This window comes from Physella acuta, unplaced genomic scaffold (assembly GCF_028476545.2).
Source record: "Physella acuta isolate Inbredline_101_S28 unplaced genomic scaffold, ASM2847654v3 ptg000220l, whole genome shotgun sequence".
NCBI lineage: Eukaryota > Metazoa > Mollusca > Gastropoda > Physidae > Physella > Physella acuta.
This window is the reverse complement of record NW_026731739.1, coordinates 633,237-656,839: the sequence shown is the minus strand read 5'-3', so window position 1 is coordinate 656,839 and position 23,603 is coordinate 633,237. Positions and strand designations below refer to the sequence as shown.

General features: G+C 34.7%; 2 protein-coding genes and 1 long non-coding RNA gene across 7 annotated transcripts in view; 2 read left to right on the top strand and 1 right to left on the bottom strand.

The window, feature by feature from the left end:
* Nucleotides 1-4,478: 4,478 nt before the first annotated feature.
* Nucleotides 4,479-6,489, top strand: LOC131937720 (uncharacterized). The gene is made up of 3 exons (XR_009386247.1): nucleotides 4,479-4,563; nucleotides 5,308-5,423; nucleotides 5,563-6,489. It is a non-coding gene; the product is annotated as an uncharacterized LOC131937720 (long non-coding RNA).
* A 712-nt stretch (nucleotides 6,490-7,201) lies between these two features.
* Nucleotides 7,202-23,603, bottom strand: part of LOC131937751 (proteasome subunit beta type-3) — a 35,728-nt gene continuing 19,326 nt past the window's right edge. The window contains exons 1-6 of one of the 2 annotated variants that reach the window (XM_059295379.1): nucleotides 13,938-14,065; nucleotides 9,430-9,614; nucleotides 9,210-9,317; nucleotides 7,814-7,991; nucleotides 7,597-7,691; nucleotides 7,202-7,392 (exon numbers count right to left, since the gene is read on the bottom strand). In XM_059295379.1, the coding sequence (XP_059151362.1) occupies nucleotides 7,344-7,392; nucleotides 7,597-7,691; nucleotides 7,814-7,991; nucleotides 9,210-9,317; nucleotides 9,430-9,614; nucleotides 13,938-13,940 (618 nt within the window). In that variant the 5' untranslated portion in view covers nucleotides 13,941-14,065 and the 3' untranslated portion in view covers nucleotides 7,202-7,343. Of the gene's footprint in view, nucleotides 7,393-7,596; nucleotides 7,692-7,813; nucleotides 7,992-9,209; nucleotides 9,318-9,429; nucleotides 9,615-13,937; nucleotides 14,066-23,603 lie in introns of those variants that run through there. The other variant, XM_059295380.1, reaches the window with a different exon arrangement.
* Nucleotides 14,776-23,351, top strand: LOC131937750 (F-box/WD repeat-containing protein 4). Of its 4 annotated transcripts, XM_059295375.1 has the most exons (11): nucleotides 14,802-14,838; nucleotides 16,299-16,659; nucleotides 16,772-17,099; nucleotides 17,749-17,847; nucleotides 18,137-18,319; nucleotides 18,467-18,602; nucleotides 18,721-18,818; nucleotides 19,296-19,361; nucleotides 19,769-19,909; nucleotides 20,783-20,918; nucleotides 22,288-23,351. In XM_059295375.1, exons 3-11 carry the CDS (start codon nucleotides 16,855-16,857, stop codon nucleotides 22,441-22,443), a joined length of 1,260 nt encoding a protein of 419 aa, XP_059151358.1. In that variant the 5' UTR covers nucleotides 14,802-14,838; nucleotides 16,299-16,659; nucleotides 16,772-16,854; the 3' UTR covers nucleotides 22,444-23,351. The 4 variants fall into 4 exon arrangements, with proteins under 4 accessions (XP_059151359.1, XP_059151358.1, XP_059151361.1 ...); XM_059295376.1 differs by lacking the exon at nucleotides 16,299-16,659 and having other exon boundaries at nucleotides 14,776-14,838; XM_059295378.1 differs by lacking the exons at nucleotides 14,802-14,838; nucleotides 16,299-16,659 and adding an exon at nucleotides 15,125-15,329.

The window sequence follows — 23,603 nt, the reverse complement described above, 5'->3', positions numbered from 1 at the left end:
AGTGGTGAGGTAGTGAAGTGTTGGCCTGGTTGGAGCAGTGGTGAGGTAGTGAAGTGTTGGCCTGGTTAGAGCAGTGGTGAGGTAGTGAAGTGTTGGCCTGGTTAGAGCAATGGTGAGGTAGTGAAGTGTTGGCCTGGTTGGAGCAGTGGTGAGGTAGTGAAGTGTTGGCCTGGTTGGAGCAGTGGTGAGGTAGTGAAGTGTTGGCCTGGTTGGAGCAGTGGTGAGGTAGTGAAGTGTTGGCCTGGTTGGAGCAGTGGTGAGGTAGTGAAGTGTTGGCCTGGTTGGAGCAGTGGTGAGGTAGTGAAGTGTTGGCCTGGTTGGAGCAGTGGTGAGGTAGTGAAGTGTTGACCTGGTTAAAGCAGTGGTGAGGTAGTGAAGTGTTGACCTGGCTAGAGCAGTGGTGAGGTAGTGAAGTGTTGGCCTGGTTGGAGCAGTGGTGAGGTAGTGAAGTGTTGGCCTGGTTGGAGCAGTGGTGAGGTAGTGAAGTGTTGTTGGGGTCTGGTTGGAGCAGTGGTGAGGTAGTGAAGTGTTGACCTGGCTAGAGCAGTGGTGAGGTAGTGAAGTGTTGGCCTGGTTGGAGCAGTGGTGAGGTAGTGAAGTGTTGGCCTGGTTGGAGCAGTGGTGAGGTAGTGAAGTGTTGTTGGGGTCTGGTTGGAGCAGTGGTGAGGTAGTGAAGTGTTGACCTGGTTGGAGCAGTGGTGAGGTAGTGAAGTGTTGACCTGGTTGGAGCAGTGGTGAGGTAGTGAAGGGTTGGCCTGGTTGGAGCAGTGGTGAGGTAGTGAAGTGTTGGCCTGGTTGGAGCAGTGGTGAGGTAGTGAAGTGTTGGCCTGGTTGGAGCAGTGGTGAGGTAGTGAAGTGTTGGCCTGGTTGGAGCAGTGGTGAGGTAGTGAAGTGTTGGCCTGGTTGGAGCAGTGGTGAGGTAGTGAAGTGTTGGCCTGGTTGGAGCAGTGGTGAGGTAGTGAAGTGTTGACCTGGTTAGAGCAGTGGTGAGGTAGTGAAGTGTTGACCTGGCTAGAGCAGTGGTGAGGTAGTGAAGTGTTGGCCTGGTTGGAGCAGTGGTGAGGTAGTGAAGTGTTGGCCTGGTTGGAGCAGTGGTGAGGTAGTGAAGTGTTGTTGGGGTCTGGTTGGAGCAGTGGTGAGGTAGTGAAGTGTTGACCTGGCTAGAGCAGTGGTGAGGTAGTGAAGTGTTGGCCTGGTTGGAGCAGTGGTGAGGTAGTGAAGTGTTGGCCTGGTTGGAGCAGTGGTGAGGTAGTGAAGTGTTGTTGGGGTCTGGTTGGAGCAGTGGTGAGGTAGTGAAGTGTTGACCTGGTTGGAGCAGTGGTGAGGTAGTGAAGTGTTGGCCTGGTTGGAGCAGTGGTGAGGTAGTGAAGTGTTGACCTGGTTGGAGCAGTGGTGAGGTAGTGAAGTGTTGGCCTGGTTGGAGCAGTGGTGAGGTAGTGAAGTGTTGGCCTGGTTGGAGCAGTGGTGAGGTAGTGAAGTGTTGGCCTGGTTGGAGCAGTGGTGAGGTAGTGAAGCTAGTTGGACTACATCATACAGACTTTTTTCCAGTGGAAAACCTGGTAGTCTAGTCTATATATAATTTATGTGTATACACATGTATATATATATATATATATATATATATATATATATATATATTTATATATAAACAACTTGATGAGTAAGAATGTAATCACATATTGGAAGCTGTATAACGGCACTTAAAGCCCATAATAAACATGTGTTTACAATATCTATCTATCAGACCACATGAACGGCATTCGTGCAATAAGGTCTTAAATTGTGGCTGAAAGCTGTTACACTTTATTGTTTAGGTAAAAAAAAAGAGTGGCTAATAATTTTATCTCGTAGATTGTCGGTTGATGTCTTGCTTTCAGAACTGAATGGATGTCACACGTGTAATTCATTTCATGTATCGTTTTATTGTCAATATGATTTAATAACAACTGAGAGAGAGAAAAAGTATGCATAGACACACACACACACTTATATATATATATATATATATATATATATATATATATATATATATATATACTTGTTTAACGACCGCGGTACTCACCGAATGAATCCGATATGAACAGCACGGTTAACTTGTACAATGCCATCAGCCTAGACGATTAAAAGAATCCCAAAGACAAATGAGAAAGTGGAAACTTTGGGCTATCAGCTGCACGGCACTCTTCCATCGCTAGATTGCTTTCTTCATTTGTCACTAAGTCGTGTTTAGAATGTCTTTATCGTGTACATATTCCAATGCCATCTTCTGATAACTCCCCAGCTTAAAGCGTGTTAAAGCATGTATGCATCATGTTCACGGGACCGTAGAGCTTGGCAAAATGTAACCAGTACTACATCATCGCCTTATCATCGTGATATCCACACGCTGATATTGTTGATAGTTCATGTTACGCTGCTATATCCCACAACACAACTAGCTATCCTAACAATAGATTCGTGAAGCTAGGGTTCACGCACTGACACGCAAACAAACTATCAGGCGTTTTACGGAGAGAGAAAACAATTTATAATCAATTCATATTTTGTTGTATCTTGTTGCTTGTGAATATTTTTATACATTTATATACACACAAGCACGTAAACATGAATACACGTATAAAAATAGAACAAAGAATGTGCATATTGCACTTTGAGATTACCGTCGGTTTATGCGTACACCGCTGATTTACGTCCTTACACTACCACACACACAAAAAACTAATTACATTTTTAAGAGACCTCATTTAGGTGGGATACAAAGCGGCAGGATTTTTATTCAGTGCTTAGTTTAATGAAAGTAAGAAAATCAAATCTCCCCAGAGGCGTAGCGACCTTCCCGGCGCCCGGGGACAATCTTTCAATTTGGCGCCCCCCTCGAGAGCAAAATGTTCGATTTGCACCCCCCCCCCTCTCAAACTTTCGATTTGCACCCTCACCTCAAACTATTTATAATGCAAAAATGCAGCTAAAATGACACTTTAATTTGTTTTTACAACCCATTTTGGTGCCCCCTAAAGTCGGCGCCCGGGGACATATGTACCCCCCTGCCCCCCCCCCTCCCCCCATCGCTATGACTCTGAATCTCCCCCCCCCCCCCCCCCCCCCTTAGTTTACATTTTTGAGGCAATGATGTTAGGATTAGACATTCTATTTATCCGACAGATGTAACCTTAGCTTTAAAAGAAACTTTTCTTAAATTCGGTGCTGCTGGGAATAAGAGAAAGGGGTTACATCGCCCCGTTGTGGACCTTACAAATAAAGTTTTATGCTATTACAGCTATTGTCGACGGAAAGCATACATTAATTTTAATGCTATTTTAAATAACGATTTGTTGATGAGTATTTTTCGCAAATGTAGCCTTTGTTGCAAATGTAAAATAGTACTATCTAGCCGACATAAATACTCGAAGTAGGCTACAATGAGCATAGCACGTGGGTGGGGGAGAACAATTTAAAATGCCCCTTGTGTTCCAACTAATCTGGGAAAAGTCATATTCACAATGGCGGATTAGTTTGACATTTGAATTTTTTTTTTTACCATCCCACTCCCCTCTCCGCCGATCAACTGAAATTTGCGGCCAGCGTGAATCTACTATTATAAATTATGTAAAGAGAACCCTCTGTACCCGATACTCTCCACTCCACTTAGCTGACCTTTGTGTTGAGTTAGGCTGTCTAAATTAAAGATCGTTCGCCTCTCTAACCGCTCGATAAACAAGGGCCCGCAACTCTCGTGTAGAAATGGGCACGTTTTTCACATCATTTCAGCTCAGTATTCTACATTTACCGTTTACCCGCGTAAAAATCATGTCACAACTAGACTTGCTAAATGGGAAGTTGTCGTTATATAATTGTATTCGGGTTAACAACAGAAAATGACCACCTATTATATATGACCCAGGCTCACACTAGAGAACACCATTAACTTGTGAATACATAATGTTAGTAAGATGAGAGCTAGTTGAAATGTTTTGCAAGCTAGACAAGTTTAGATAAGCTAGTTCGAACATAATTGTTCAACTAATTTCTAATTATGTCTTTCACAAATATCTAGCTTTAGACTAGTGTCCCTTTAAATAGGTATTCTAAATGAGCCGAAAAATTTAAGCCGGTTTTAAAAATTTTTGGTCGCGTTGCGGCATCGCGCGGCGGTCCGACCCCATAATACATACGCAATTAGAAACCACTGATTTAGAAAGAAGAATGGTAGCTCTGTAAGATGGTATAACTTTACCAACTATATAATATAATTAAATGCTAAAAATGTTCAATTTAAAATTTTAAAATGATTTTTTTCCATGAAAAAATAATTTTACAGCCGCCAAAGTTGTATATTCCGAAAGGGCATCCAATTTGCCATAAAACTGTTACGATTTAATGAACACTCCATGAATGGGGTCGGACCGCAGTAAATGAAACCAATGTATACAAATCGCGACGACCCGCATCTAAATTTCGCCGGCTTGAGTCAAGATTCTGTTGAATTCCGGAACACCCGACCTCGGTTCAGAGCAAGATTTTGTGTTTATTCGTTGATTACAGTGGATTTAAAAACACGTGCAGGTAAGTTGAATGCACATTATATTACTAGCTATATTCTATTTATTTATGATTAACTGCTGCTTTAATACATTTGAATATTAGTGTCCGCTTATCGGTAATTGCTCCACGCTTAAAAAGAATTTTTCCAAAAAATTATCTAGCCTTTTTTAAAAGTCAGTTGTATTTAATTTATGGTCACTGAAATAAAAAAGGAATGCGCAATTAAATCAAAAAGATGTTTAAAAGGATGGTAGAATTTAATTTGTTTTAGTAAATAATGTTAGTTAATAACATCGGCCGATTAAACTATCAATATTTTGTCGATATTTCAAGCCGATTGTCCGCCATGTTTTTTTTTACTTTCTCGTAGTGTTGGGTTCAACTATTATATTACCGCAGCGGTTAACAGCATACTTTCAATTTATTGTAGCATTGTTTTCTTTTTGTCTTTCCTAGTTTCATAGTTAACTATTCTATATATGTGCAGTAGTTACATTAAATTTTAGAATATTACGATCTTTTACATTTTTTATCTCTAGATTTATTGTAAAGACGACTTAAAATAAAATGTAGCACCCCTTCCATAATAGTTTAGTCCAAAGTTGTTTCTAGATTTAGTCTAGATCTACTTAGATTAGTTAGATTCACTATTGCTTTCATGTTAATATTTAGATCTAGTAGTATAACTATCTATAGTGCTTACATTTAGTATCTAAAAAGCATTGAGCAGCCTTACTTTTAATATTATTATTATTCTATTTACAGAGCAAGATATTAGCATAAAAGAAAGGGGAAACTCATTGGCCTACCAAAAATTTTGTATTGTTGTGAAAGCAACAACAGGACTCCTGAATACTTTTGAAGGAAACCATATGTCAAATGTTAGTATTGTATGCACTTTGCTTATTATTTATAATGATGTAATGTTACATGATTGATATTTAAGTTGGTATAAAGATATACAGGCCTGTTATATAAGTCAGTATATTTGAAATGCTAATTAATTGTTTTTATTCACAGACATTTTCTATACTCTGGACCAATGGAAGGATCCCTTACTAGATTCCATAATTTGATCTGTAACCTTGAAGAAGACAAACTCAACCAGGATATTGACTATTAATTACAATGCTACCCAACCTCATAGAGAAATTTCCCAATCAGGATATTGACCTGTCTTTTTGAACCTGCTCTAAGATTTCTGATAATTGTATAAGTTAGGACCTAGACATTTCCAGAAGTTGACTTTGATCAATAACTAACTAGAAGAAATAAATATACTAGTAACAAGTAAATTTATGCTAAACAAGTCATGATTAGGAACCAGAGTAACAAAACTAGATGAACATCACAACTCTATTAGGGTAATTTAAAAAGAATTTCAGTTTAATTAGTTATCTTACTTCGTCAGTTTTTAAAATGCATGGAATTTCTTCTTATTATAGTATATAAGTAAAGAAGTAGTATAGTTATTTAGTTTTTTATAACAAAGTAATGCTAACATTAACATGTTTCCTACACAATTTATATTACTTTCTTAAAAGTAAGAACACTTTTTGCAAGATGTTAGGTAATGAAAATTCTTGATTTTGGGCGTTAAGGAAGGATGCCTTGTATTGTTTTGCAGAATGATTATTTTATGTCTCTGTGTTTATTATATATTAAGAACATCATGTGCTTTAAGTTGATGTAAAATTTATTAAGATACCTTACTTAAATATTTTTAAATAATTTTTTGAAAAAGGATGAAATTTCTAATTTTTATAAACTGACCTTGCTGAATCTGGTCTCGCTAATTACTTTCTTTATTAATTCTTTACCTGCTTATTTTATATTAACATGGTTTGAATTTCCTTTCTTAGAACATTTATATTATTAATGTGGCTTAATTAGTTGATTTTCTATGATTTTTTAAAAATGACTGTAAATTAACTTTTTGTCTCCCTTTTCGTACTTTGGTAAAATTGTGCTTTGGCTCATTTTTATGTGAATAAATTTTCTATTTATATCTGTCTGACTACCTTGAAAAAAATTGTGTCTGCTATTTGTATTACTGGCTGTGTGTGCAAGAAATTTGAGAGTTCTAACTTAGTTATTGTAGAAGTTAGAAGGGGTCTCAAATAGACCCTTTACTGTTCAAAAAGCGAACGCATTTTTTAAGTTTTAAAAAATTCATAACTTTTTTTAAAATGGACATACATCAATAAATTTGGTGTTTCTGTTCTGATGAAAACAGTCTCTATCAGGTGGATGTGTTACATTTTATTTAATTTCATTATAAAAATTTCATTTTGAATACCTACTTTAAACAAACAGAAAATGAGGGCTACAAAAAATCAATTAAAAAACAGATATCACTGCACCACCAAGAGAGACTAATCTCATAGATTGTGATTTTAATACCACTGAGGGTTGATTTTTAAACTGGAACACTGCTGTTAATTACTAATAGTATAGTTTCAGATCTGTTTATATCAAATGTTTTGTGTTGTAGTTGTAGATTTGAAATTGATCATGTGGTTCAGACCCTCAGCCTGTCCACAGAAGTAATATACATGGTGTGGATGGTTGAGGGTGTCATAAATAGATGAACACTAACATTTAACCATAATTAGTCAACAAGAAGAGACTGTCAAAATGAAGTACGTAAGAGCAAACATTGTGAACATGAAACAATTTATTTAATTTACTGAAAAATGCGCATTTTGAAAAAATGACAATGAATGAGTAAATAATGATGGACAAAGTAAACATAAAAAAAAAGGTGATCAAGTTGCTTTGAGAAACATTAAGATGAAAAATTAATCTTGGCGAGTCCTCAAAAATTTCTTGGTTACCTTGTCTTTTTCTCTGAAATAATCATAATTTATTAGCACTTAACAGGTAATCAAAATGTTTATTGTTATTTCAGTCAAATTTACCATGCTAAATTGATTCCAATAAAGGTTTATCAGTTAACAAAATAAAGCAGTGTAAAAAATTGATGTTTGACATATACTCCATCTTAAATGAGGTGATGTATTGTAATACTACAATTTAGAATAAAGAACTTACATGATGTAGACAACAGCACCCCAACCTGAAACTGCATCACGATCAAATGCATTCATCAAAGCTTGAGATATTGTCTCAAACAGATCATCAGGCTCCTATAAATAACATCAAGTTCAGTGTCAATTCTTGAGTTAAAGCATAATTACTTTAATAACACTGTAACAAATCACATCCTTATTCAGACACAATCCCTTCAAACTTATAAGAAGCAGCTTACCAAATTAGGTTCCCACAAAGATTCACACATGCCATACATTTGTTCTGAACATGTCCCGCTGACAACAAAATCATTGGTTTCCATGGGGCAGCCAATCAGATCCATTGATGCAATGTATGGTTCATGTGTTTTAGGATCAAGACCAGCTATCACAGGCTCCACAAAGTAGGGACCAAATCTGAATTTTTAAACATTTTTTTTAGAAAAACATTTCAATGGAATAACTTTTTGATAAATACTTCATGGTAATAATTTTCTTTCAAATAGAAAGAATCAACATAAGCTTCTTTTCAACATGGCATGCCAATTATAGGGTGTCAATTGACATACTTTTTTTACCGTCAACTTGATTTATACTGGTTAAGACTAGGTCTCATTTTAGTTTTAACCAACCTTTTTCATCACTTCAAAATCTAAACTTCATTAATTTTTTTTCTTTTTAATACTCAGACGCTCAGTATTTGTAGTACACTTGCTGTTTTTATGTGAGGACATACTGGATTACCAGCATTTATAATATTTGAATCTCATGTTTAAATAGATCATCCCTGAGTCCACACAACTCTGATGGGTACCTAAATAGCGTTGGGGAAAGTAAAGGGAGCCCGGTACACTATCCCTTCATATGCTGAGGTCACTGGAACAGGTGAACTCTATTTCACCAGCCCCATCAACAATCAGTTTCGAAAGGGTGCTTTACTTTTTATATTAAATCAAATGATAGCTTTAAATATAATGCAGTGATTCTTCTTTGTAGTAAACCGATATCAATCAATAATAAAAAATATTTAATATAAGAAATGGTCATTGTGATGATAACTTGGACAACTAAGCCACTTTCATTTGCTTCAATGTGATAAACTACAAGAGACGAGATTTTTTTAACTACAGTAGACTGATCATAACAACACGTATATAAAATTTGGTATCAAATTAAAAGGACAAAAATATGGTTTTTAATTATTTTAGTTTTTTCAAGTTTAAATTATTTGCTGTCTGGGCCCTGAAATTGTTTTTCTTGCTGAACTGCCAACCAAAGGGACATAACTATATTAAAAAATTGTTGCTTAGAATAATTAATTGAAAAATCTATGTACATTTGAAAATAAATTAAAACAAAAAAATGTAATTCTCAGAGGAAAAATTTATATAGAATATTGTGTATTACTTTTAATTATAATGCAATAAACATTTTATTGAAAAAGTAGCATCAAACTTTAGTGAAAAAAGCATCGTAAGTAAGGCATTTTTGACCTAATTGGACAGCAAATGGTTAAACAATAATTAAGCTTAAAATTGCAGGCAAAACCCTAATTTTATTATTATATTTTTAATAAGATCGAAAAACCTAAGCAAAATAATATAGTACTATTGATTCAGATTTTAAAATACCAACCTCCTTTCATAAAGCAAGTTTGAGACCATACTCATAAATGTTTTTGGCTTGATGCGTCTATTCTCTCTGAGTTCATACATGTTAAGTCGAAATTTTAATCTTTGAAACCTAAGAAACAAAATTTTTCTATGTTAAATATTTGCAATTAAACATCAAGGCAAGTCAATATAGCTATTCAAGTATCAACAAAATGTTTTTAAACTTGAATCTTTCAACTTACACTGTTTGGACATCTGTTGCAAGCCCTGGCAAGCCAACAAATAAATGAGGGCCCATTTCAAACACCTTGTCAAAGTCCATGCTCACAGTCTGCCCCTGCACACCAAAACGCCTGTCTGCTGCAATGGCTACACAGTCTTTACCTTTCATTGCCATGATGGCAGCACCATTGTAGGCTAAAATACTCTGTGAATTAATTTACCACAAGTAAAATACTGTGATTACAGACAAGATGTGATTTTAGGGGACAGGATATAGACTATAAAAGAAAATTGCAGGCCAACGAAATGTAACACCATCTGCCACCAAAAAACTACAAAGCTAATTTTGTAGGCCTATAAGTTAAAAACACACAAATATGAAGTTCATATTTTTTAGTTATTTTACCGTAGTAGTGTACTAGTCATCTAGTGTAGCTTACTACTATACTGTACATTAACTAGCTACAGGACATTACCCCCCCCCCCCCTCAAGTTAGCATCCTAACTCTAACTCAAATTACCTTAATCCTAACCTTAAGAAAAAGACCAAAATATAAGGATTCACCTCAGCCTTAAACTTAACACAAAACCAAAACCAACTCTAGACATTGGTTTAAGCCTGACCTTGACCATAACAAAAACCGGTAATCTATCGTTTTGGGTACGTAAAATCGCCCGCGACTTGTGTTGTGAAAAGCAGGTGACTCCTTAAATTTTAATAATTATTTCACATTTTGAGGAGGATTTATGTTTTTTAAAATACTAAAATGTTTCCTTGTTTCATTTATGTACCTGTTTTTAAACAATTGAATTAAAACTTTTCACTAATAAATGAAGACTAGCGATGTTTCCACCAGATGCAACCATACTAATTTACTATAGCAGCCATCTTGTTTAAGTTGTATTTTTATAAACTTAAGCGCGAGATTCAGGGAGAAACCTCTCTATTTTACAAATGGCTGCTGTTCATATAGCAAATCTTGCTCGCAGACACTGCTGTTTAAAGTTAATTTCAGGCCTATATTGATATATTTAGCCATTGATTTAGGTTTATTATTCATTTATCTATAATATTTGACACAAACGTATCACAATATACTACTATCAAAGCCTTGACAATGAGGTAACGTTTTCGTACATTAATAGCCGCGGGCGATTTTACGTACCCAAAACGATAGATTACCCAAAAACCATAATCCTAGTCATGACCCTAAACATAACACTAATCCTAACCCTAGCTGCACCTTAAACTATGTCAAGCGGAGGTTGACAGGGAGGGAATGTCCGGGAGGGGGGGGTGTGTAATTGACGGGGAGTAATGCCTTGTTCCCCATTAACTATACTTAGTACTAGATAAACTTAAGCCTAACTAGTAAAATGTAGTAACTGTTTAGTACTAAACTAGTAAACTAGAGTAGATCTGTAACTAAAAAGTTCCACAGCCGTTCACACATAGCAGGAAATTCCTTCCCGACTTTCATCTGGCGCTATTTAGTAACCGTTTCACAGCTACCCAAGCTGTGGCCACCCTTATTTATTTCACCTCTCAGATTGCTTTTATAGCTTAACTACAGGGTCCCGCACATATGAACAAACTATTTATAGTTAACCTATTTATAAAAAGCTTTGATTTGTTGGTTTTATTTGTCTCATTTCGGACCTAGTGTTTTTCATCCGGCAGAACTGGGATCACCGACGAAGTCATACCTAAATTTTAAAGCTCGTCTTCCAGAAGGAGAAAACAAAAGAATTTGACCTGCATATATTTATAATTGGACATTCGTACAGCAGATATCAGTAGTTTCGTAGTAGGCCTTTAAAACATCCAAACAGGATGGCAACTGCGTGGTTTTAATCGCATACAGAACTTTAGACTTAAACTAAATGACAAGAGACTAGCTCTGGATCTAGATCTAGATCACTAGATCTAGTCTCTTGTCTCTACTCGTAAAACTCGCTTCTCTACTGACTCATAAATATAAACTACTGACTACACTACACACTACTGATCTCTGAGAGAACTAGAATCTAGATCTAGATTCTAGATCTACTGATCTAGCTTAGATATTTAGATCTAGCAGCTAGACTAGACTCACTAGATCTAGTATTCTAGGCCTAATTAAAAAAATAATTAAAACACCAGTGCCCCAATAGATTCTATAAATAATTTGAAAGTTGGGTAATCTATCGTTTTGGGTACGTAAAATCGCCCGCGGCTATTTATGTACGAAAACGTTACCTCATTGTCAAGGCTTTAATAAATAAATGAATCAAGGAAACATTTTTGGGTAATCTATCGTTTTGGGTACGTAAAATCGCCCGCGATTTGTAATGTGAAAAACAGGTGACTCCTTAAATTTTAATAATTATTTCACATTTTGAGGAGAATTTATGTTTTAAAAAATTCAAAAATGTTTCCTTGATTCATTTATGTACCTGTTTTTAAACAATTGAATTAAAACTTTTCCGTAATAAATGAAGACTAGCGATGTTTCCAACAGATGCAACCATGCTCATTTACTATAGCAGCCATCTTGTCTAAGTTTTATTTTTATAAGCTTTTAGCGCCAGATTCAGGGGGAAGTCACTCTATTTTACAAATGGCTGCTGTTTATATAGCAAATCTTGCTCTCAGACACTGCTGTTTAAAGTTAATTTCTGGCCTATATCGATATATTTAGCCATTGATTTAGGTTTATTATTCATTTATCTATAATTAGGGATTTAGGTAAAAAAACACTAATCATCATATAAAAATAAAAATTACATATTCTTGTAGAGCTCAACAAAATGAAAACAAAACAAAAAAGATTTTCTGTCTAGCTCAAATAGTTTTTTTTTGGCGAATTTTTTTGTGAGGGGTGGAATCCCCTTGCTTTTGCATTGGCCAATTGTGACAAGTCATGGTATACCTGAATAAATTGAGCATAGTTATTTTACTTGCAGTTGTATTTTGTTCATATTTGCAGAGTTTAACTAGAATGATATATAGAACTTGTAAATGCTGTTGAAATTAATAAAAATAATACAGAACTTATATTTTTGTGTTGGCTTCCTCCCATAACCCCAAAAAACTGTGTGCTGCGCAAATATGAAAATGTTTCTAAAGCCCTATTTTATATAAATACAGCAAATGAAAGAACTACAAAGTTAGAAATCTAAAGTAAATGACTTGAACACTGTTATGTGCATATAATTGCCTCATTATTTTGGGCAGGTGAAGTAGAGTCCATCTTTAAGCCATTTTGTTATAAAACTGCTGCGCAAATATGAAAATGTTTCTAAAGCAATATTTTATATAAATACAGTGAATGAAAGAACTCCATAGTCAGAAATCTAAAGTAAATGACTTGAACACTGTAATGTGTCTATAACTGCCTTGTTATTTTGTGGAGGTGAAGTAGAGTCCATATAAAAGCCATTTTGTAATAAGTGAAATGAAGTTATCAGATCAATGTTTTTATGTGTGAATTGTGTATGGATTCTGATTTTCAGCATATAACTATATCTAAGGGTAAGTAGAACTTGAATACTTAAAATTACAGTTAGCACAATGCTAGTGTATAGCAACAGACAGGTAACCTAGATCTAGGTCAGACTCTTGTCAGTCTAGAGTCTAGTCTGACAAAATTGGATTTTTAGGAAAAACATATTCTGCAAAACTAGAACTAGAGCTGAAAAAATTAAAGATGGGTATGTAAATATATTTTGAAATAAAAAATTAGATTTGTTTGCACATGCCATAAGAATGCTGTTATTAGTTGATCAAACTTAAAGGCAGGAAGATCGGGATGAAAAAATATAACAATGGTGGCAGCGTGACCTACATACAGTGACTACGTTCGGAGGGGTATAACTAATGTCGGAGTCAAAATATCCAAAAACAAATTTCATTTCCAATTACTTAAGATATGTCTGATCAGTAATCTACTCTCATCTAGAGGAATCCTTTAAAAAATCGAGATTCCAACGTATTTGAAACTAACCTTGATACAGAGGGAAGACCAAAGCAGAGACAGCATGCAATCAGGTCGCAAAGCCATTAAAACTAAGGGACAACCACTCTACTTTTTAATTAACCTTAGGAAATGACCTTTTAAACTTAATTAATTACCATAAATTAAAAACTTATTAGTATGCAAAACCAAATCTCGTGGGTCCGGTATCAGAAAGTAATGGGCGATTTCGGGTCATGTTTTTACCGCGAACTCGGCGGATGCCGACAACCCTACTATAATATTTGACACAAAAGTATGACAATATACTTCTATTAAAGCCTTGACAATGAGGTAACGTTTTCGTACATAAATAGCCGCGGGCGATTTTACGTACCCAAAACGATAGATTACCCATTTTTGAATTTTTTAAAACATAAATTCTCCTCAAAATATGAAATAATTATTAAAATTTAAGGAGTCACCTGTTTTTCACATTACAAATCGCGGGCGATTTTACGTACCCAAAACGATAGATTACCGAAAGTTGTATTTTTATGGTGGTTACTATGGAGGCTCTAAGACATGCTTACCATCTTTAATTTAAATTGTTATGTTTGTACGCTAGGCTGTTGCAAGTTGACAACGCTACGATTGGAAAAACTGCTGTATAATAGAACCGGATGTGAATCTCCAAGGGAGATTACTCAAGTAATAATTTAACAGGTTTTTCGTTGGGCCTATCGCGGCGCTCAAAATATAAAGTTAGGGCCTATGTCTAGGGCCTAGATCTATCTAGGTTCATAGGGTGTAGGCTAATTCGTACAGGACGTCATATTTTGACAATTTTTTTTCCTTCCCCTCTCCTCGCCGTCACACGTTATCACAGAAAGCCAGAGCCCCCACCCCTAAACTGAGGACACATCACACTCTCCTCAGTTTGTACTCTCAGCATATCTCAAATCTCACCCTCTCATATTTGCAGTTTTTTTTTTTTTTTTGTCAGTTTCTTTCTAAAATATTTATTGAGCTCGGTGAACGTTATAATTTTCTATTAATATTTACAAAAACGCCTTTTAAAAATACGAAACTCTCTCGGGCATGATGACCCATTGCTATGAATTTCCTATGGATTTAGTTTGATATGAAAAGTGTGAAATTACACAAGGGAGACCACTGTAAAAAAAAAATTAAAAATTATACAAGCCTAGCTAGTTCACACTAGGATGTGTTCAGCTTTTTATTTAGATCTAGAAATCTAGATAGATTATTTAGATCTAGGATCTATATTTAGACACACATTTACTCTTACCAATAGGATAAAAATAAACTCGCATATTAAATGCACAAATTAATCTAGAGCTAGATCTAGATCTATCTAGATCTTCTTAGTTAGAGTCTTAACTCTTAACTCTTAGATTGTCTTAGAGGCTTAGATCTAGGCTAAATAAAATAATTTAGAAATTAATAAATCTTGACTGTGACTACTGGACTGTGAGTGTACTTTACTAAACTAGGACTAGATCTACTTAATTTTAATTTAATAATAAATTTAGTATTTAGTTTAGCCTTTAAAAAGGCTAATAGTAATAAATACTAATATTAATATAGGCCGAATATTATTATTAAGACTTAAAATTAAAAGTATCTTATTCTTAGGATGGCCTAATTAATTATATATAGATCTAGTCCTATCAGTATGAGTATAAGTATAATAATCAGTATTCTGAGCAACAATAGCAAATCTATGGTGTTGTGATAATAAATATATTTAATATAATAATCTATAATAATAGTTTCGCTGTCTGTCTATGTATCTATCTATCTATCTATGTATCTGACAAGAACGCTCTAGAGAAAACACAAGCAATTTAAAAACTTTCACAATGAAACGAAAACGAAATATGACGTCACATTTAGCATAGAGTAGAAAATAATATCAAGCCGGAGAGTGGACACAGTAATATGACGTTATTGATTCTCGAGTAAACATTGAATAAATAGGCAATTTTGTGTCTAATCTAAGTGGTTTGCGTGAAGAGTTTCTTTCATACAATTCTTCGGGTAGGGGCAAAGCCCCACCCCCCCCCCCCCTCCCCAACTCAAAAGAAATTTCTTCATCGATACTCTATAATAAAATTACCGCCTAATTAATGTGTCTAATCTAAAAAGTGGTTTTCTTGCAATTTCTTTAATGCAATTCTTCGGGTAGTGGCTAAGCGCGACACTAGTGTTTCTTTCAGACTTTTTCCTCTCCGGAGGGGGGAACTTTTTCTAATCTAAAAAGTGTTTAGTGTGCAGTTTTTTTTTCAAGCATCTCTTCAGGTAGGGGCGAAGCCCCGCCCAGATTCTTCCTTTAGTTTGTATGATCTATAAATGCGACCAGTGTTTCTTTCAGACTTTTTCCTCCCCGGAGAGGGGTGGGGGTACTTGAAATTTTCGGGGGCGGGGGTAGAATTTTCTGGGAGGGGGCGGACACTGGAAAAAGTATATAATTATATTTCGTTGAATGGGATGGTAGACATGTTTTGGGGTGTGTGTGGGGGGGGGGGGGCAGAGCCCCCTCCTCCCAAGTAGAGTTGCCTGAAAGAAACTCTAAATGCGACTTTTGTCATGAATGAGATTAGGTGCATGGTTTAGGGATATGCCTATGACTATATTTTGTATAAATTAAAGTACCGAGAAAATAAAAAGCACTATCAACCTAGCACCCGTTGTATCCTTCCTCAACGGGCCATTTTTCTCGTTATTATAATAGTTATGCGTGGGCGGGGGAGCAATGTTTCTGCTAAGCTGTGTCACTCAGTGTGTGGTCGTGTAGATCTAAATCTAGATCTAGTATAGTAGTAAACTAGTTACCTAATAACTAGTAGAGATCTAGATCTAGTTATAAACATATCACACAGTCATTTTGTAAAATACAAAAACTTTGCATAAGTAATTAATAATTTCAGTGTACAGAATGCTCAAAGTAGATTTTGCACAAGTACTTTTGCTGATTTAATGTTGGATGGGAAGGTTTCTGACTTTGATGTAAAAGGAATTCCCTAGCATAGTTCTTCACATAGCTGGGGCTTATCATTGAGGAGTAACAAATGCTGCTGTCAAGGCAATAGTTGAACAAGAGGCACTTTCATGCAGCTCCCTCCACTTTTATCTGTCTATGAAAATTGTCCTGAATATATTATCAGGCTATCGGTTATTTTAGGTGTAGGGTTGAAGTTAGCATGACATCATTGATGGGTGTCTTCTTACTGAAATATCCTAAAAGGTTACTTGTTAAAACACATTTTGGGCTATTCAAAACTGAATTAGGTTTGTTTTTGCATGTATCAAGTTTAGTGAAAAGACTAGTAAAACCAATAACTATGCCCAGTCAGTATTGCTATAAGGACCTGAAACATTTATTTATTCTTGCTTTCCTCAGACGTAATGAAACTACACATAACAGGAAAAGGTCTTACACATTTTTCAATTTAAACTTGTACCTTATCAAAGCCACTTCTCAAGATGGAAAACAGTAAAAATACTAATACAGATTGCTTCAAATCAACAACTTCGTCTGAGATGTCAGCTACTTCTGTGATATCTTTACTACCTGATGATGTGCTATTTTTAATCTTCAAGTATTTATTACCCAAAGACTTATGCAATATTTGTCGCGTCTGTAAAAGATTTAACAGTTTAACATCAAAAGATACTGTTTGGTTGCACCATGCAAAGAGAGAGGCAGGGTATAAGGTGCCTTTCAGCAGGTAAAATCTACGTTATAACAATTACATCCTGTAATAGTACACAATACAATATGTAGTGCCATGTCAATATATTTCAAGTAATGAGTATTCAGTCAAAAAATAACCCCTCTCCAGTCATAAGGGAACATAAATGGAACCAACTTAAAATCAGTAATGTGGTTTTTATTCAAATGCTAGTTTTTATTTACAACACTTCTAACAGCAAGCTGTCTCTTAGCTTCCAAACTTTGTACACGACAGTGACTTTTAATTTTATCAATTGAACAGTTTTAGTTCATACTTTGTAAAGGGTAGTCGATTACATGTAAAAATAATTGTATACAGCTGTATTTTCACTGCTGGGATAATTCACTCAATAAAGCTTTGAAATTATCACTCATCTTGTATTTATTGGTTTTGAAATATGTATAACAGTTATAATCTATTCTATTAGTCGAGTAAAGAACCTAGAAGGGAGGGGGGGAGTGGTTAATGTCCTATTCCATCAGAACTTTTTTTTTAATGTATTAAGGATATTTTTGTTAATTTTTTTACTGTTGTAAAAATTTATTGTTAAAATGTGTCTTCAAGAACTTTAATGGTTGTATGTTAGGATATTACTGTTTTTTCTACAGCACACATGTAATGAATTTCTGTTTTCTTTTTAAAGTAAGCAACTTAAAGCAAAAGAGTTTTGTAGAGTTTCGGCAAACTGGCGTTTTGGGAAATTCAAGGATTTCTATACTGTTAAGGTCAAACATAGAGACAAGTAAGTGTATATTAATATTATTAAACTATTTGTGTTTTTAAATGTTTCCTTTATAAGCATTTGAAATTTACTTTGTGCCAGAAATACATGTGTTATTAAAAATAAACTGGATTTTTCGCATTTGATTTGTTATTCCATTTTAAAGACATTGTTTTATTTTATGGGTTTGATTTAATTATCTTTCATTTTATTAGAAATAGAGCACTTTTGAAATTATGTGAAGAATAAGACTGTTTTACTGGATTGTTTTGAAACCATTTGTTTAATGAATTTCTGGATCACTTTTTAGGCTCATCCCATGGATTCAAAAAACAGATGATGGCTTATGGTTTTCTACAAACAACAGAATTGGATTTTATAAAGTACATGCATCCGGCTCAATTTCGGAAGATAGGCGGAGATGTTTACTGGGCATGAAAGGGGATGCAACTAGGTTTCTTGTTAGAAATGGTCTAATTGTAAGTGGATGCAGGTAAGTAGTTTGAAAATGTAATTAAATTAATCACTAGTAGCTTACTGCTTAGTCACTAAAATATTTAATGTTTCAAAACAGTTATCTAATTTATACAGTATTGGAATTATCTTTTGATGCCCATTTTACAAATGAAAATGTCCACAGAAATGGTAGTGTATACGCCTGGGACAACACAGGGAGGCAACTGTTGTGTTACCAGCAAGTTCATCAGAGTGATGCACAGTGTGTGGATTTTACAGACAATATAATAATTTCTGGTTCCAGGGATACGACTTGTAAAGTAAGTCAAACATGTTTAATTTCAAAATTGACGAAGACTTGTATAAATATTTAGGTTCTAAATTTAATCTTGACTCGTTATTTTAGTAAAGATTTATACATATTTTCAAACATTTCAGGTTTTGTCACTAAAATCAAATTGCCAAAGAGATCCTGTGATACAGACTTATAATGTTGGAGAAAGGGTTTGGTGTCTACAAATTTCCCCCTGTCAAAGGTTTGTTCTTTTAACATGTTAGAGGACATTCATAAATGGCAGAATATTTTTTAAAACAATTTAAACCTCCCTCCTCATTGTCACAAAGTGCCAGACCTTCCCTCCCTTAAATGAAATCACAACTTAGCTTACAACCCCCCCCTCCTTGAAATGCTGTTTTCTAAACTATTTACTGAGTACGGTTGACATTAAGAAATATTGATCGATTTCTATTATAATTTATAAAGCTATCTTGTTACTTTACAAAATAACGGCTTAACTTCAGTTTTTAAATTACTTTTTATAATGCAAAAGTGTCGTCACACTTTCTGAATCCCTCCCTCTTGCTGCTAATCACAAATTTTTACAATTAAAAGTCTTACTTATTATCACATGCTCAAACACATTAAGTCCATTCATTTTCTTTTCTCCAGTTTTTCTTATAAAGCATTAATAAATAAACATATGTAGGATAAAAGAAATGAATTTTTTCTTCAGTTTTTTTGCTGCAGGATTAGCAGGTTGTCTTGATGATCCGCCTGTTGTATTGTGGGATATAGAGAGGTATGGTTAATAAATAATATAGGCCTATTGATTTTAATATTTAATATAATACTATATCAATATAAATAAATTAATTAAAAGAGGTAATCCACCAATATATAGTAGGTCTTTCAAAACTTCTAATGTACCAGTTTGACAACATGCATAATGTATAGGTACCACTGCTAGAAATTTATATGAGTTATTCTTTTCAGAAAAGTTTGCAATTCTTATATTTAAAAACAAAAGAATCTTAAAGACGGAATCTAGATTGTGTTTAGTAAAATGATTAAGATGTTTTATAATAACGTATAAAAAACTAGGAATTGTTTTATTTAATTGTCCCCCCCCCCCCTTTTTTTTTTATTAAATTCATTTAAATAAAAAAATATTAGAATTCTAAAATAAATGTTTATCTCTACCATCAGTTCACTGTGTCTTGGACAGTTAAGTGTAAATCACCGCAGAGGGGCTGGTGTGTTTGATCTCAAGTTCCTATCTCCTACTGAGTTGTTAACTTGTGGTTATGATACATTTATGAGACTTTGGGATTTGCGAACCCTTAAATGGTGAGTGCTTAATTACTACTAGCCAAGGGTACCCGTTTCACGTGAATTATAGACCTATATATTTTTAATGTTATACTTGTTTGTGAAAAATAATTTATTAAATAGTTATAGGTCAAAACGCAATGTGCTTTAGTACACATTAAACGATATTAGTGACAAAGCAAAGAAATAATTAAATAGCTAAAACTCCGACACATTGAAAATAACATAGGCTACCAATACCTATAAGTATAAGAAAACTTAAAACCAAATTATATACATTATTATTAGTCAACACAACACCATATTAAATGCACACACTGATTAAGAGACTTAAATGATTCTGTTAAAGACCTGGCTATTCAATGGTATTATGTTGTTTTTTAAAGTAATTTGTATTAGTTTTGGCTGTGAAAATTGAATACATTTCATAGTGTACTTTCTTGATAAGTAGATCTATAGATCTAAATCAGCTTCAATGTTTAAACTTAGAAGATAACGCCTTTAGTGTTGTGTACTTTCCTTAGTTTAAACATGTGGCGTCATTATTTTCTTATATTCTTGTCACAACCATAAACACTTTTCCAGTTGCATAATTAAAAGTGTGTTTCTACATTCAAATATGGCTTTATTTTTATTTTCCTTCTTTAAATAAAATTCAGTTTATACCTTTAATACATCCAGCATATTATTTTCAACAAAAGTCCATATCATTAAGCTCTCCATAAATTGCCAAAGATACTGATCTCATAGCCTCTAGAAATATGTTGCTGACAGAGATATAGAAGTGTGCACATGGGCTTTTATATATTAGGATTTTATTTTAATAAATTAAACTTCAAGTATAATTATTATATGGGGTTGAATTTTATATCATGTGTTTCTTTTTTTCAGTGTAAGTCATTGGGAAGAGCCATTTGACTCACCTCTTTACTGCATAGAAACAGATGGAGACAATGCTCTAGCTGTTGGGACAGCTCGTCATGGAATGGTCAGATTGTGGGACAAACGGAAAACAGAACCAGTTCAGGTTGGTTTACCTATCTGTCTTACCTATCCTTGCCTTACTCTCGCACAGGCTACAGGACATGCAAGAAAAAGTTGATGCATTAGGAGCCATCTCGCAGCGCATAGGTCTGAAGATCAACAAAGAAAAGACGGAAATGATGAGAATTAACAATAAACAGGAGGCTCCAGTGTCAATAGACGGAAGACAGGTAAATGATGTGCAAGAGTTTGTCTACCTTGGCAGCAAGATCAGCAAAACGGGAGGCACAGAGGAGGACATACGCGCTAGAGTTAATAAAGCCCGCTGCGCTTTCACAGTCCTGCAACCCATATGGAAAAGTTCGGCCATCTCCATTACCACAAAAATTAGGATATTTAACTCTAATGTCAAGGCAGTTCTGCTGTATGGAGCAGAGACATGGAGAGTCTCCAAGGCAAGCACAGCAAAGATACAGACCTTCATGAATAGATGCCTTAGACAGATACTGAAGCTGAGATGGCAGGACAAAGTGCCGAACTTGGAACTATGGAGGAAAGCTAGGCAGGAGCCTATAGGTGTGCAAATAAGAAGGAGGAAGTGGCGCTGGGTGGGTCACACACTGCGAAAGGCTCACACAAATGTTACACGCCAAGCGCTTGAGTGGAACCCCCAGGGAAAGCGGAAGAGAGGGCGCCCAAGACAGACCTGGAGGCGGAGTCTTCTTGAAGAACTGAAGCCAATAGGGATGTCTTGGGAGATGTCAAAATTAATAGCCGAGGATAGGAAGAAATGGAAGGAAATGGTGGAGGCCCTATGCTCCATAAGGAGCAAAGAGGACTAAGTCAAAGTAAGTCAAGTACCTATCTGTCTGATTGGTACCAGAATTTTATATTTAAAAAAAATGTATCTCAGTATTTAAATAGAACTGTCAAAACACCAAAATCAAGTATTTGAATGCAATAGGGGTCGGCGTGGTCTAGTCAGTAAAGCCCATGGTTGCTAAACCAAGAAGTCTTGAGTTTGAACACTCTGGCAGTTGAGGCTTGTTAGCTGGGGACAGCCACTCTTCTAGCAGAGACAACTCCAAAATCAAACAACTGCTGCCTTGTAGTAAGGTTTATTCTTGGTTGGAAAATGCTATGGAAGCAAATCCAAAAAAAAAGCAGGCTGAAATTAGAGTCAATGGTCAATGATCTCAATGGCGCATAACCAGTTGACATAACCAGTTGACACATATACTTAATCGTGTTGGAGGGGGTCCCTTCCAACGCTAAAAATTAAGAACAAAGAAGAAGAAGAATGCAATAAGTGGCAGTATTTAAAAGTTTCTAGATTTTAAAAAAATAATCTTTATTTATTCATGTAACATTTGAAAGATGAGCTAAAAATTATGCTGTTTCTTATATTTCAGTTTTATTACAGTACCAAATGTAACAGTCCTGTCTACTCCATGGGCATGGACTATGGACATTTGTATCTTGCACTGGACATTGGCCTCAACGTTATGGATTTTACAGTACATAATGCTCAATCTCTGTACCAGTCTATATCTCCCCTTAAGCGTTAAATCTTTGATAGCCTTATACATTTTTTTCTCTAACACTGCTAAGGGTATGTATAATATTATATACTTACTTTATGCCTTTGTCAAAGCCATGATATATTAGAAGTAAATATACCAATATGTTGTTAGTGTAAATGTGTACATTTTTGACATTAAAGAACTATTTTTATATATAATATACTTTTCTTAATTCCAAACTATCAATATCTAACATTGTATGAAAAATATGGCAACTTAAAAGAAATTTGTTAGAGTGAAACAAAAATATTTTATTCTTAAAGTTAAAGCACTCTGCATTTGTAAAATTGTTTTCTAGCTTTACTGTATCTTAGTCAAAAAATAAAAGTGATAAACACTTTACTTTTTTTTAATGGTAGTCTTTTCTGCAATAAGTAAACATTGGTTCTTAAGGCAAATATTTAAAAGTGAAAATCCTATTATCTTTAATAATAAACAAAATTCCAAATTTTGTTTTCTCTAAATGGGATCCTGGGCTTGAGTCCACCCAGTTCTGATAAGTACCTAACACACATTGGGGAAAGTTAAGGTCCACTTGGCATAGTGCTGACCACACTATCCTTTCATTTGCCGAGGTGACTCGCCTGCTTGTAAGGGTAACTTCACTTTTTACCACCTGTTCTGAACAACAAATTAATAGACTTAAAAGCTGGTTCCAAATGTATGTTGCCAGAAAGCATATTTTGCAACCAAAATTTTATATTTCACAACATTTGTGAAATAAGTACAAAATGACTTTTGGCTTTATTTAAGTGCTATAAGAAATAATAATTAGTAATTTAATAGTAATTTAGCTAACACTTTTATTTCTAATTTGGATTAATAGTCAGGGTGTTGTGGTGATAGGGGATGTTATATTATTTAATATAAATAAACTACTAGGCTATACCCCATTGACCGCTTCTGTGTATTTTTTCATGGAAAACAATTGTTGTGACTTTCATTGTTTTATTTTCACTGGCCACTCCAGTTGACTTCAAGGAGAGGTGGAGGGTGGTTTTTTTAAATATTTTAATTGATAAAATAATTCAAAACAGCTTTACAAAGGCTTATATTCAATACAAAAATCTGAAAAAAATATATATGAAAATTAGTGTAATCAATGGTTCTTAAACAGCTTTAATTTTTACACACATAACAGTAAT

What these genes read in the sequence shown, in the direction of transcription:
- LOC131937750 (XM_059295376.1), top strand. Translation starts at nt 16,855, where the DNA reads ATGGAAAACAGTAAAAATACTAATACAGATTGCTTCAAATCAACAACT. An exon ending in GTATTGTGGGATATAGAGAG is followed by an intron (nt 19,362 to 19,768) that starts GTATGGTTAATA and finishes CTCTACCATCAG; the next exon opens with TTCACTGTGTCTTGGACAGT. An exon ending in GGAAAACAGAACCAGTTCAG is followed by an intron (nt 20,919 to 22,287) that starts GTTGGTTTACCT and finishes CTTATATTTCAG; the next exon opens with TTTTATTACAGTACCAAATG.